Below are 14,407 nucleotides of genomic sequence, written 5' to 3' on the forward strand. Positions count from 1 at the left end.
ATGTGGTAAATATTAATCTGCCAATTAGTTTGTATTTCCATCTCATCCTAAGTAAAATCCTAAAGAAAAAATGCAAAACAATAGTTACAAAACAACAGGTACAAAAGTTTTGCAAAAGGACACTGACAGCAATAGTTATTTCCAAAAATGTGTAGTAATTAAAACATTTGTTTTCATCTTCAGAAATAGGCATAAGGACATATAGAAATGTAGCATATGATAAATGTGACATTTAAAACCAAGGAAATCAAAAAGTTACATTAAAAGTGTTGGGAAATTGAACATGTATGTAGAAACAAAATAAGTTAGGTTTTTACCATTCATAAAATCCAGATATTAATAGTGGAAGAATTTAATGTAGAAGGGATAGTTAAAAAATCAAACATCCCAGAATATTTTGAAAATCTTAGAATGGGAAATCCTTGTTACACAAGACACAAAGTTTAGGAATCATCAATGAAAGATTGAGAATTTGGTTATAAATGTCATTGTAAACACAGGAAAAGGTAAGAGAAAAAGGAAGAAAAATAGGGGCTTTACATATGAAGAAGATTAAAGAATGTTAGAAACCAAAATTTGAAGGGTAACCTAATAGTAAAAAGAAGTGTACAAAATCTAGGAACAGATGATTAATAGAGAAAGCTATAAAAGTAGACGTACTTTCTTACTAATAATGATGGGAATCAAATGTTCCTGTTTATCAGTGAGGTGGCTGATGAAACTAGCTGTGGAGTCAGGCTGCCTGGGTTGACACCCACTCACCCGTTTCTAGAGGTGATAGCTGAGAAAATTATTTCACTTGCTTCCAAGTTTTTTCATCTCTAAAATATGGATAATATTAGGACCCATGTGACTTTACAGTATTACAAATTTTAAATTAATGCATAAAATAAACTAAGAGCAATGCATACTATCACGAGTACAAAAATGTAAGTTGCCGTTATTAAAACAAAAATGAAATGTCATTTTTGCCTGTTAGATTAGTAAAATCTGAAACAATGAAAAATATCAATTATTAGTGAATTCCACACAAAAAGTTATTTTATTGATAGGAATGTTAATTGCTACACTATATTTGGGTGATAATTTGATAGCATGGATAATCTTTCACCCAGCATAACATTTGACCAAGCAATCCTACTTTTAGTAATCTGTTCTGCAGAAATAATAGCACATGTGCCCAAAGATGTATGTACTCACATGTTCACTGCAGCCTTGTTTGTAATCAAAAAACTCTGAACAACCTGCATATCTTTCAATTAGGGAATGTTAATGAAATGTTGCTGCTATCTTCAAACCAGGGAATACCACACAATGGTTTAAAAGAGTGAACTAAGTCTGTATCAACATGGTAATTTCCCTGTCAGATATCGAAGTAAGCCACAAGATAATTGTTCTATGGTGTCCTTAATCAAAAACGTAACAAAAACAGAAACAAACAAACAAATTCGACTCTTACTAAAACTATGGGGCTAGAGATACACCCCACATTATTGCTAACAAGGGTTGCTTCTGGGAAGAATAGTAAGCAAAGGGAAGTTATATCCTTTTAATCAGTATGCTTGTTTAAATGTGTTATAATGTACTCCTGCAATTTTTGAATTATAGACATTTAATTTAGAGTATTAAAATAAATGTAAGGGCCAAAAACTAAATAAGTTATGAATCCTTTCTGGAAGGAACTCATTTCACACTATCAGTTGTAACCAGGCTCATATGATTGGGTGTTGCAATGGAGTAGGGCAATTCTCAGGGCAATGTTAGAACAATATGCCATGATCCCTTCACAAGCGTTAAGTCATAATTTTACCAGGACTCAATGCATCAAGAGTGTGTGAGTCATTGTGCTAAAGATAATCCCTCCAATTCCTTGGCACTTTAGAGATGAATGCTAATGGCCCAGAGCATTTTAGTATATTTATATGATTTTGCAGTATACAATATTCAAAAAAATGTGTCCTTTGAAAATAAATGTATGTGGGTTAACACATAAGTACTATGGCACATGCACAGGAAACCTCTTGCTTACCAACAAGTAAGAAGAGTAAGAAAGTTCTGTGAAACCTTCAGAAACTCTTTGAGTCATTCAAAAGCAAAAGGGTTATCCAAGTTAATTTGAGGGTATCCAGACGGTAAGGTGATAAAGTTCTGTCTTTTTCTGTGTTTTATTTAAAGGATAAATTTTAAGTAGAAATCTTATAGTCATTTGAATATTTTTCAGTTATTTTGTTTAAAAGTAGGTTTTATCATAGATGCTAAAATGATTATTTGGACTGAGATGTCATTGAATCTATGTTAGATACATACATAATCCCTTGGTTTTGTATATTCTAATTAAGATCAGACAAGAAATTGCAGGTTTTTTAGGCACTGAACATAAAGAAGAGAAAAAGAGAGAGAGAGAGAAAACAGAGCAAGAGAAAAGAAGAAATATAAAACAAAGAGGAAGAAATATAAAACAAAGAAAAAGTAATAAGACACAGAGAATATTATTTAATGCTTGAAATTTATTGTATTTCACATAGATTTTCCTTGAGAAAGTATGTGATGAATAATAAATATGCGCTACCTGACATTTTCTGGAATTTCTCTCTTTGATGTTCAGCCACAAAGGCCCGAGCATGAGCTTTGAGGGCATGGAGACATTTGAAAGCTGAGACTTGCCAGCAGCACACAGCTGGCTGATGTCACAGCAGGGATTAGACGCCAGGCCTTCAGACATTCATTCAGCCTGGCACTCTTTATCCACAATATTCAAATTTCATCAGGGCATAGAGTGCCCAGAATTTACACAGAGCATGAGTTGAACAAGAATTTACAGATGATAGAACTGTGTGAATTTATAAGGAGAAAATACGTATCCCAAAGATAAAGAATGAGACTATCTCTTGTGAAATAGCGTCTGATATAGACAGAGGTAATTCTCTTTCCTTTATGTGTCCAAAACCCGTCATTAAAATTCACATGAGAATTATTGCCTATTACTGCTGGTTCTACGATTGCCTGCTATCCCAGATGATGAATGAAGCCAGAATAAATGTTATAGATTTTTTAAAGCTGCGTATAATATGGGCAACAGCAATAAACTTTCGCCATTTCACCTCACTCAGCAAACATAACACGAAGGTCAGGAAGGGTAAATATTTGTTAGAGAGAAAGAAAAATGTATTATTACAGCTTCATTGTCTTCTACTACTGAGTGATGATGTTGCATCACATTTAATATTTCTGAAAAATTAGATCAAAATGTATGCAAAAGAGAAGTAATTTGTCATAAATATTTGTGGCAGAGCTATAGGGAAAATCATCAGTGAGGCAATTTATGGAAAATGTCATTGGGGTGTGTGTTTATTATTCTTTGCATTTCCTCTGAATCAATGGTGTTTCATTCAGTAGCTATATACTGAATGTCTGTACTAGGAACTTTGCTGGGCTCTGGGGAACAGGAGTGTACAAAGTAAAGGGAAGGCTTTTAAAGAAATGTGAGTTTTGTGAGAGATGCTACACTGTCAGATCTGGAATGGGAAATCCTTTCTGTCCGTAGATAGGGAAAGAATTTGCCCCAGTGGAAAAGTGAACTTTAAAATAACCCCATTAATGCAAAGTAGTTGGTTTAACTCCATTTCATCATAAGAAGAGAACACTGTATTTACCTAAATTTTGTGAGAGTAAAGGAATCACAGGTCTAATTCTATGATTATCCCCAATTTTTACCTGGAAACTTAACATTACAGGTACCATCTGTTACAATAATTGCATTTTTAGAGGAATCAATGTTGCTTATGATAAGCTTTAAAACCTGAACAATTTATTTGAATTACATAAATAAGACATTTGAAATTGTGGGAATTTTTCTGTATATTTTCATGTGCAAAATGTGTTATTGGGCATATATTCCATGCAAAGAAATTTGGTATATGTTCCAGGCAAAAAAATTTACCCCATTTCATTTGGGTTTTCAATTGCATCTTGCTCTGTGTACTTTTTCAGGTTAGTAACATCCCCTGTCTTGATACAAACTTCTCCACTTATAAAATGTATATGGAAATCTTAAAATAATAATATTTCACAGATATTCTAAATATTATCTTTTCATACTAAAAATGATTGTTTTCTACTTCTCATTTCATTTCTCACTAACCATTTTCTCACTAAAAATGATTTTTTCCTATTAGGAGAACGAATTAACTACATTTCATAGGTAATTTTAAACTAACAGCTGTTATTTTGCAAAATGATAATGAAGGATAAAAATATTGTTACGACATGATTTCAGAAATACTCCACCATCAACAGAAATGAAATTGTATCATAAGAACCCATTTTATGTCTTTGCTCACCCATTGGTTCTGATTATATGTTCACTTGACAAATATTTAGTAATTATATAATTGTGAAAATCTCTGATTTGGGTATTGCAGAGAATACAAAAATTATTATGGTTGATTTATTGTCAATAACACATTTACCTAATAATTTATAATTTTTCCAGTACATCTCTGTATATTATCTAATTTAAACTTAAAAGAATTCTCATGAGGTAGACAGAAGAGGAATTAATAGCCCCATTCAATAGATTAGGAAGCAGGCTTAAGATCAGTGACTCTTCTACCAGGTGCCCAGGAAAATCTAGAGCTGGGCTTCTGATTCAGGCAACTGGGGAGTGTGCTGATGGAGTTCACAATTAGGGAGGATCATATTCAGTTGATGATAAGCAAGGAACCCTTCCTGGAAGAATTGGTATTTATTAAATGACATTTATCAGTTGCCTGCTGTGTGCCAAGTACTTGACAGCCATTCATAGGTAAATGACACTTCATTCTCTCCTTTCAATTAGCTCACAGTTCATGAGCAAACTAGCAAATATAATACAGGCTAATACACAGAAAGGCAGATTGCTTTAGAATCACATGCAGGAGCAGCTTGTAATTCAGACCACACAGAGCAGGCAACACCTGAGCAAATGCTATCTGTGCTCTTCTCTAAGCAATTGCAAGAAATTGATGGATTTTAAGCACGAGGGTTATATCTGCCATGAGAGGAAAGAGATTTATTATGAAGGAGGCTTTTTGAGAGGTTATTTCAGTCATCTAGTCAATAGATGTTTAAGGACCATATTAAGGCAATGTCATGAGAGCTGGAGAGCACAGATAGAGAGGTCAAATGGGCAGTATTTGGTGACAATTTGTATGCTGAGAATAAAAGAAGTCAGGAGTGATTCTAACATTTTTTGGCCTGAAGAGATGGGCTTGATTTCAACACATAAGCACTTGTCTTGTGGAATTGATGAATTTTAGACTAAAGGAAAATATGAGCAAAATCCTGGTGCATGATTAATAAATAGTTAATGTCAACATTAATTAGAACATTAAAACGTAGGAAAGTCACGAGAGACTTATAGGGCCAACACTCTTTTCAGCTTATGTTTACTTCATACTTCCCTGTCCCACAATGAGGCAGGTAGGTAATATTTTTATTGTTTTTCACAGATGACTAAGCTCGGACACACTAGTAAAGTAACTTGCCCAACAAACCCAAGCAGAAAATGGCAAAGCCAGGATTCAAACCCAGTTTGTTCTCACTTTTAGCCCCTAGAACTGCTGTTGCTGAGGTCAGAGCCTCCCAAGATTCTTGAAAACAGAATAATAATGTCTCTGTGATATTTAATTGTTTAGATTAAAGCAATATGATATGTGTTTAGATATTGTAAAACAGTGGCATTTTGTCTATTTCTTTTTTCTTTTTTTATTCTAGAAAGCTCACACATGAGTCCATGAAATAATTGAATATTTCAATTAAAAATTATACCAGCAGGGAAATAAATACAAAATAATCATGAAAATACATTATTGAAAAAAATATATAATATATTTACAGTATATATTTTTATCAGCAAGTAAAGGATGACAGCTGGGGTGATGATGAAAGTTTGGAAAAAGATGATGAAAGTTTGCATAAGGAGTTGAATTTGACCTTGTTAATAGGGATGAGACTGCTGAAAGATAGAGTTTGAAGAAAAAGAAAAAACAATTGGCAGACAGATCCTTGAATGATGCCTTTATGTGATATGCTTTAGGAAGACTAATATGACAAGAGAATCAATTGAAAGGAGAGAGAAGAGGTGAGTCGTATAACAGAACCAAGGAGAAAGAAAAGGAAGGTGAAGGTACAAGAGATGCTTAAGAAGTACTGTTATGGAAACGTCATATAAGTGGGGACTTTACCTGTCGTGCTTAGTAACTGTCTTCCCCAAGCCTAGAACAGTGCATAGTAGGTTGTTAAAAGTGCTTTGTAAATGTGCGTTTAATGAAGTAGAATAAAACTTAAATGGTGATGAATGGCATGTATAGGTCAAGAAAGAGCAAGAAGGTCGTTATTCTGAACTATTGCATATAAATGATAGCAGTAGTTATGCATGAATAGAAAGGGAAAAATCAACACATAGATATGGTTTGTCAGAATAAAATAAAGTATTTTTTCATTATTTTTATGGAATTAGTGGAAATACACGGTTTTAGAAGTTTCCATATAATGAACTGAGGTACACTGGAAGGTGACAGATGGAAGCTATGTTTTTTTTTTTAGGGAAATATTCTCTAGATTTCATCATTATATTTTATCAAAAATGACTCAGTGTGGAACATCAAAACATAGTAGATAAAATTCCATTTTTTTCCTGAATCAGATCACAATACTCATCCTCTTTGTTGTGCATTTTCTAAAGCTAATGTTATGCTTGTCACAGAGAATATTTACGGTGCTTTTTTTGGTAAATAAATAATTATAGGAGATAACTGGGATAATAATGAAGGTTTGGGAAACATGTGCGTAAAAATTGAGTTTGACCTTGTGGAAAGGGGTGTGACCACTAAGAGGTAGAGTGAAAAGAGAAGAGAAAACAATCCTTGGAGAAGGTCTTTTTAATTTAGGATGTAGGAAGAAGATAAGGCAGTGAAAGATAATTAGAGCGAGAGGAAAACTACCAAGATGGTATAATTTTACTTGGCAGAAATATGGAAAAAGAATTAGAAGACAGCAAGACTAGTAGCAGTGGAAAGGGAAAGAATTTCAAGAGGCAAATTTTGGTCTAATAAATTCAGAGAAGCTAAGAAAGCTAGATCCAAGGAAGAGATGATTATTTTTAGTTACCGGGAGATCTTTAGTAACAGATGATAGGGAAACTTCAGTACTGAAATCAGGGTCAAACTGTGCAGGAGGTTAATGTCAGAAGTTTAGGAGAGAAGGAAAGAGGTTTTCAGTGGTTTCCATATTTTGATGTCAGAGTTCCTTGGTGATGCAGCTTTTACCAGTTTTTGTTCAAACCGTAAAGAGGCTGTTGCCATTTCTGCTTATGAAGCAGACTATGCTGATTCATTGAAGTGAATCTCAACTTATAAATATAAAATATGTAGAACAAAAAAAATCATGCTCAGTTCTTCTCCCTTTCTACTCAATAACTATGCAAGGCTATTTAGCTTTTGTTCAGCATACAGACTGTATCGTGTATGCTACATTAGCAGCACCAATGAGCAGAATGACCTAAGAGAAAAAGATGTGTGTTGGTTGCACCATCAGCATTGTTATTGGCTTATATCATCTGGGCTTGTGATATAAAGTGAAATAATCAGCAAATTACTTACACCCAGGAGATTATCATTTCTGCTGTTTGACCTAAAGTGTCTTTTAGAAGGACTTGCCCTTTGCTGAGTTTCTCAAAGTTGATATTAAATATTTACTTACAGAACTCAGCGAGAGCATCTTTACTTACTCCTTTGCAATCTGGTTTGAATCTCAAGACATAAATGCAATTCTAATATTAATCAGGACAATCATTGAGAAACTTAAAATAGTGTTTCACTGTGTTATTGTAAAAGTCATGAAGCTGGAGGTGAAACTGTGAGGATTTCTGTTTCCTTCTCTGCCTCCAGACGTGACTATATAGGATGTTGGTATTGTATAACTCATTTTAGAAAGTTGTCTTTGGAAGGATTTTCAGAGTATATGACACGTTATTTTGGATAGTCTCGGTAGTAGTAAACCTTCTTCCGTTACAGGATGGATCAAAGTTAAGGAAATGGCTTTAAATTTTGGAGGCACCATTGGGGAATAAGGTAAAGATTAAAATGAATAATTTCACTTCTAATGAAGTAAAGAGTATTTCCAAAGTACTGCAACTAATATTCTTGTGAAAGGTGTCAGTAGGTTATATTGCCTTTGCTAAATTGGGGCAAGCATCAATATTTCAATGCAAATAGTCTTGGATATTTGGGGATGACACATTAAAAGCATAGTGCTAAGTTTTTCATCTTCAGATGGTTACTATAAACGGGGCAAGCAAAGTACCTTAGCTCAGGTCAGCATTCTGATGGATTTGATTGATTCCTGGTTGTAAATCTCAGTGGCATTCTTATCCTGCTTGGGGACAGAGACAGTGACTGCCCTAAGGTACAGAGAGGGAAATGAGCACTGGTGGCCGAATGTGTGTTAACTGTATGCATAGTTAAGAGACATAAGAAAGAAATATCCAGAAAAATAGAGGATATAGGCGAATGGACACTTGAGTAAGTACAATGAAGAAATAAAGGATAAGAAGAGACGGTTGAGGGAGACCAAAGAGAGACAGGAGAGAAAGGCTATTGTTGTAAAAGTAGGTTCATTGGAGAATTAGCTGAAGTGCATGGGGAAAAATACATTGTCTTGTGAGTTAGGTGGATAATGCCTTATGAAGTTGTGTGCAGCTTGTGCCTGTTGTTGGGTCAAAGCCAGTGTTTCCAGATGGCCACAATAACCAGGAGGTCCCTTGACAACTCACTCCAGAGCCTAAAACAAATCGAAAATGAAAGGTATGGCTCCTTATTAAGATTGTCTGTGTATTCAAACAGTGGCATTCTTTATCATGCATCCTGCTGACGCTGTGGCTCCTGTTTCCATCACAGAAGCTATTTCACTTAAGATGAGAAGAGGTCTCATTAATAAATCATATTGCATGATATTCCTATAGTACCTGGATGACATGCCCACACTTTGCAGAGAAATGAAATTAAATAGACCCAGAGAGAATTTTATAGCAAGTCTTTCTTTTATGTGTCATTTGGAATCATCAATTGCTGAACAAATTTAAGATTTAAGATACACCTGTCAGTATACATATACTTATGTATAAAATAAGAAATCACTGCAGAGATTTCCTAGATGAGATGAAAGCTATTTTTCATGTATGTGAAGAAAGGACATAGTTATCAAATACACTAAAGGTTATTTTCAACTCTGTACCCAGACAAAAACAAAAAGTGTGGGCATGAATAAAAGACAGTTATCTCCTCTTTGCCTTATGTTAAGGTATGAAATAATGCAATGAAATACATTCAGTTGCTTTTTCAGATGTTTCAGTCTGCTTTGTAGAAGATTGGTAATAAAGGATATGTCAATTTACATATTACACAGAGTTTTGGCAAACAAGGGCCACTTAAAGAGGCAATCTTGCTTTCCTTTGGATTCATACTATACAACAGTTACTAATCATTATTGTCTAATATTTTTTGATTGTCTAGAATTGGCAGTTGGAATCTGTACATATTTTAGCAATGCACGTATTCATGAAACAAATCTATATTTTTCTACAGACCATCTATTTTTGTGAAGGAAATACAATGATATAAGATAGTGTTTGGTTTATCCTTCAAAAAAGATTATTTTAAAAGAATGGTAGATGTTATGTTCTAGGTTGTTAGATTGCATTTCTGGATGGCTGGTTTCCATTTTTTGCATTGAAATGACTCTGAGATTCAGAAATATCAGCTCTTTATTTATCTAAAGCCACATAGTTGGCCAGGAGCAGTGGCTCACACCTGTAATTCCAGCACTTTAGGAGGCTGAGGCTGGCGGATCACGAGGTCAGGAGTTCGAAACCAGCCTAACCAACAAGGTGAAACCCTGTCTCCACTAAAAATGCAAAAATTATTAGGGATGGTGGCGCGTGCCTGTAATCCCAACTACTTGGGGGGCTGAGGCAGGAGAATCGCTTGAACTGGGAGGCGGAGGTTGCAGTGAGCTGAGATGGCGCCACTGCACTGCACTCCAGCCTGAGTGGCAGAGTGAGACTGTCTCAAAAAAAGAAAAAAAAAAAAGACACATTGTTGACTTTAGTAGTGGCTTTAAGCACTATTCCGTTAATGGTCAGTACTCTATAGAGCATTACAGGGGATCAGTCTTGGACAAAGTAACCCTTTTTTCTCAGAAAGATATTACTGGATTTATGTTTCAAAAGATCATTCTTATTATATTGTGGAGAATTGAATGGAAGGAACATAAGGGGAGGAAGGAGGACAGTTGGGTAGGTATTTCAGTAGTTGGGTAAGATAAGCCATATTACTTTTTGATTAGGAGCATGGATTCTGAATCCAGACTCTCTATTTTGAATGTAGTATCTATCACCTATGCAAGTGACTTTGGTAACTCACTTAATATTGTTCTATGTGTCAATTTTTCTATCAGTAATCTGGAAATAATTATAGTTCCTACCTCGAAAGTTATCATGAGAAAAAAATGAATTAGCGTACCCTAGAACATGCCAGGCGCAGGGCAAGCACAAAGTTAAGTACATACTGTTAGTGAACTAAGATGTTTGAAACAGGGAGAAAAATAAGTGACCCTTATTTGAGTATATCGAGGTATTATAATGAGCACATAACTTAGTTATGGACTGACTTTTGGGGGAAGGAGTCAGTCCATAGCGGATAGTGTCATATGCCATTCATTGGAAACAGAAATATTGGAAGAGGACAGGAGATTGTGGGAGTGATGAGGATGTCCAAATACAATATTATTATTTGTTTAAGAATTAATATGTAGTGTAACATACAGGGTAAGTTAGGTCCTTGGGGAAGATTAAAATTAAAAGTTTTAGACTTTATTTAATTGCTTCTTGACTGAATGACACAATATGACCGAAGTGCCTTTGTGGGTACATGTGTCTGTATGTGTCAGGGGAGTCAGGTACTATCTTGTCGTAAAGAGGCTTTGGTCAGCATTAGGACTCTATGGAAACACATTAACTTTTAGATATAAAAGTATCATAAATACAGTAAAGATTTTTAAAGGAATTGGATTATGTAGGGAATGAGCTATCATTAACGTGTATAAATCTTAGGTGACTACAGTTTGTTCTCATAGCTAATGTTTTGTTTTTTTTACTCATACGTTTTTCACATTTGTTCCTAAAATATGTTAATGCTTACATAGCTTGTTAAACAATGATGTATGCATTTTCTTGTAACCAGAACTACTTTTTATGCTTTAGAATCTTTTAGATTCCACAAATAAAATGCTAAGTAAATAAGTATTAATAAGTTTCAATGGATAATTAAATCTATATTTCTCTCAATATGTTAATTTTGTATTTTATGTAAAAGGACATTAAGTTTTAAGTAAATTAATATGATTGTATGCCAATTTCAATGATTTTTTCCTGTCTATTTTTCCTATTCTTCTAGTCTGCTCCCAGTTTTCGAGAGGAGTCTATGCTATTTTTGGATTTTATGACAAGAAGTCTGTAAATACCATCACATCATTTTGCGGAACACTCCACGTCTCCTTCATCACTCCCAGCTTCCCAACAGATGGCACGCATCCGTTTGTCATTCAGATGAGACCTGACCTCAAAGGAGCACTCCTTAGCTTGATTGAATACTATCAATGGGACAAGTTTGCATACCTCTATGACAGTGACAGAGGTAAGTGACAATATCTCATCTCTTTGTAATGGGGTGAATTCAATGCCTACACTTGACACTTCTATGGCTATTATAAAGCTACAAAGGTGTGATAAAGCCCAAGGATCCCTTGATTTAATTTTGCTGTGATAATGACTAATGCATTTGTAAACGTGGGAAACATATTTAGAGTAAAACAACAACAACAAAAGCTGTCTGTGTACAATGTAAAGAGATAGACTGTATCAACCCAACGCCCGAATATTCCGTTGTAACATAAAGAGCAATTTTTGGCATCAGCAGCTAAAAACTTATGATAGCTATACTAGTAGTCCAAGGTGAATGAAGTGACTTGAGTAAAATTTAAGTGAAACATACAAATAAGAACTTTTATAGTAACATATAGTTGTTAAATATTGTTATATGCCAAAGTTTTATCAGGCAGGTGGCATTATTATTGCCCTTGCCTTAAAACAAGATCCCCGAATCTCACAGAAGTTAAAGGTTTTTCTCAGGATCAACCCACGTGTGGTATAGCTTACATGCAGGTCTCTGATACCAAACCTATGCTTTTGACACCATTCCACATAATTGTTTATGATGGGATGATTTTGAGTAGCATGCCAGTCTTGATTCATTATGTTAAAATGTAATGGAGGGAGGTACAACGTTTATGTTTCTCATATCCCTTGTTGTGAAGTTTAGTATTAGCAGACTTGCTTCATTTATGTCATAGAATCCCAGGTGTTCTTAACCATTCCTGGGTCCATAACTGGGTGTCAGTGGGTTTGAGTACTCCTGGGTCCATAATTGGGTGTCAGTGGGTTTGAGTACTCCCTAAATTGTATGAAACATCTTGTGGGTGTGTGTGTTCATATGGATATGTTTTTAAAGAGAGTATCCCTAAATCAAAGTGAAAAGGGTGAAGGACCACTATTGTCCCTAAGTACCATACTGTGCTTCCCTCAGCAACTTGCTTCCTGGAATATTTATAGGTTCAAATGAAAACCCAGAAGCCTATTTCGACCAAGATAGGGCACCTTGTTAAGCCACAAGGGCAGACAAGAAGAGAGCCAGCCGTCAGTCAATTCTCCATTGATCAGTTTGTAGTCATTTACTGCAGCAGTCTCGAGTCGGGAGTGCAGGAGCTAGGTGTCTGATTCTCTGCCCTGTCCTCCTAGTCCTGGGAATGAAAATACTCAGTGGAAAAGTCAGTCAGCACTAAACAAGCTGAAAAAAAATTTGCTATGTCAACAACTATGTCCCCCTGCTTTGAGAAGGGAGTGCTTGGCTATTTCCATAGGGAATTAAAAACTAAAACAGAGAACTATTTACAGTAAATATAGATTTCAATGTGCTGGATGTTTCTGAAGCACACTTATTAACATGATAAAAGGGCTTATAAAACTGAGCGTATTAAATTATTTTTAGTTTTTCTTCTTGCCCTCTGCTAACTTCTTTAGTATTTTGTGTTGTCCAAGCTAGCCTGAAATCTGGGTGTATTCTTAATACCTCTTTCATCCTTGCATCCTATTGATGTGATTTCCACTGCCTAATTATATTTTATCTGTAGACACTCATCCTTTTCGTTGCCATTACCCCAGGCCAAGCCACCATAATGTGTTCAGTATCTCATCTCTCCAATTCTACGCTTGTCTTTTTTTAATCCATTTTCCACGAAGTAGCAGGAATTATTGTTTAAAAAAATTGTTTTTGGACTGCATTACTCTCTTGTTTAAAATACTTCAATGGCTTCTCATTATGAGGATAACACTGAAAAATTTTAGTTGGCTTTAAGGTCTTATAATATCCAATTCCCACTCAAGTCTCCATTGCATTCTGCTGTCTTGCTCACTCATTAAAGCCAAATCTATTTGACCTTCTTTCACTTTCCCAGATGCAACAAACTCTTTCACTTCAGATCTCTGCCCATATCACTAATTCTTACTCCTCCTTGAGAACTGGGTTCATATATCATTTCCTCAGAGACGCCTTTCACACTTTTATCTCTGAAAGCAATCTCTTCTTTTCCTTTATAGTACTTAGGACAATTTATAATGAATGGTGATGTTCATTCTGTCACTTAAAAACTACCTATTGAGCCCCTGCTATGTTCCAGGTACTATAGGATAAGCATCATGTTTTTCATGTAAAGTGTGGCAATAAGCTCCAGGAAGAGAGTGCCCAGGCAGTGCTCAGTGTACTGGATGTTCAACTCATGACTCTGTACCCAGTGCTTCAGATAATGCTAGAAAGAGTTGATGTTCAGTAAATGGTGTTAATAAGTAAATGAATTAAACATCTGTGTACAGTATTTTAAGTTCAAGATGATTTTAGAAGCTAAATTTTGCTTGCAAAATTGAAGAATTGAATGACTAATTCTCTTTACACTTTGACAAGGTTGATTGAGGATGGCATTTTTAGTTTAAGAATAAATTTCACCTTCATCCTTACCCTTATCACTGCTCCCTCTAGTTGTAACTGAACTTTTGAGAAAAATTCAAATAGACAACAGCTGATATAAGTTAAAAAAAGAGAAACTCTAGTGTTTGAGGAGAGATATTCAGAAAGACAGGATCTGGAATTAGCAGGTGAAGATGGATGGACTTATGTACTTGTGAAAACAATCTGGAACATTTTAAAATGCTTTTATTACTACTTAGAAATATTAAATGAAATTGAAGTGATGAGATAAT

The 14,407-nt window shown here is 35.0% G+C and overlaps 1 protein-coding gene across 6 annotated transcripts in view; it reads left to right on the forward strand.

Annotated features, from left to right (window-relative positions):
* Window positions 1–14,407, forward strand: part of GRIA2 (glutamate receptor, ionotropic, AMPA 2) — a 148,057-nt gene that overhangs the window by 71,925 nt on the left and 61,725 nt on the right. For all 6 annotated transcript variants that reach the window (XM_011970504.1, XM_011970500.1, XM_011970498.1 and 3 more), the window contains exon 3: window positions 11,493–11,732. In XM_011970504.1, the coding sequence (XP_011825894.1) occupies window positions 11,493–11,732 (240 nt within the window). The remainder of the gene's footprint in view (window positions 1–11,492; window positions 11,733–14,407) is intronic.

This window comes from Mandrillus leucophaeus, unplaced genomic scaffold (genome assembly GCF_000951045.1).
Source record: "Mandrillus leucophaeus isolate KB7577 unplaced genomic scaffold, Mleu.le_1.0 Scaffold95, whole genome shotgun sequence".
NCBI classification, from domain to species: domain Eukaryota; kingdom Metazoa; phylum Chordata; class Mammalia; order Primates; family Cercopithecidae; genus Mandrillus; species Mandrillus leucophaeus.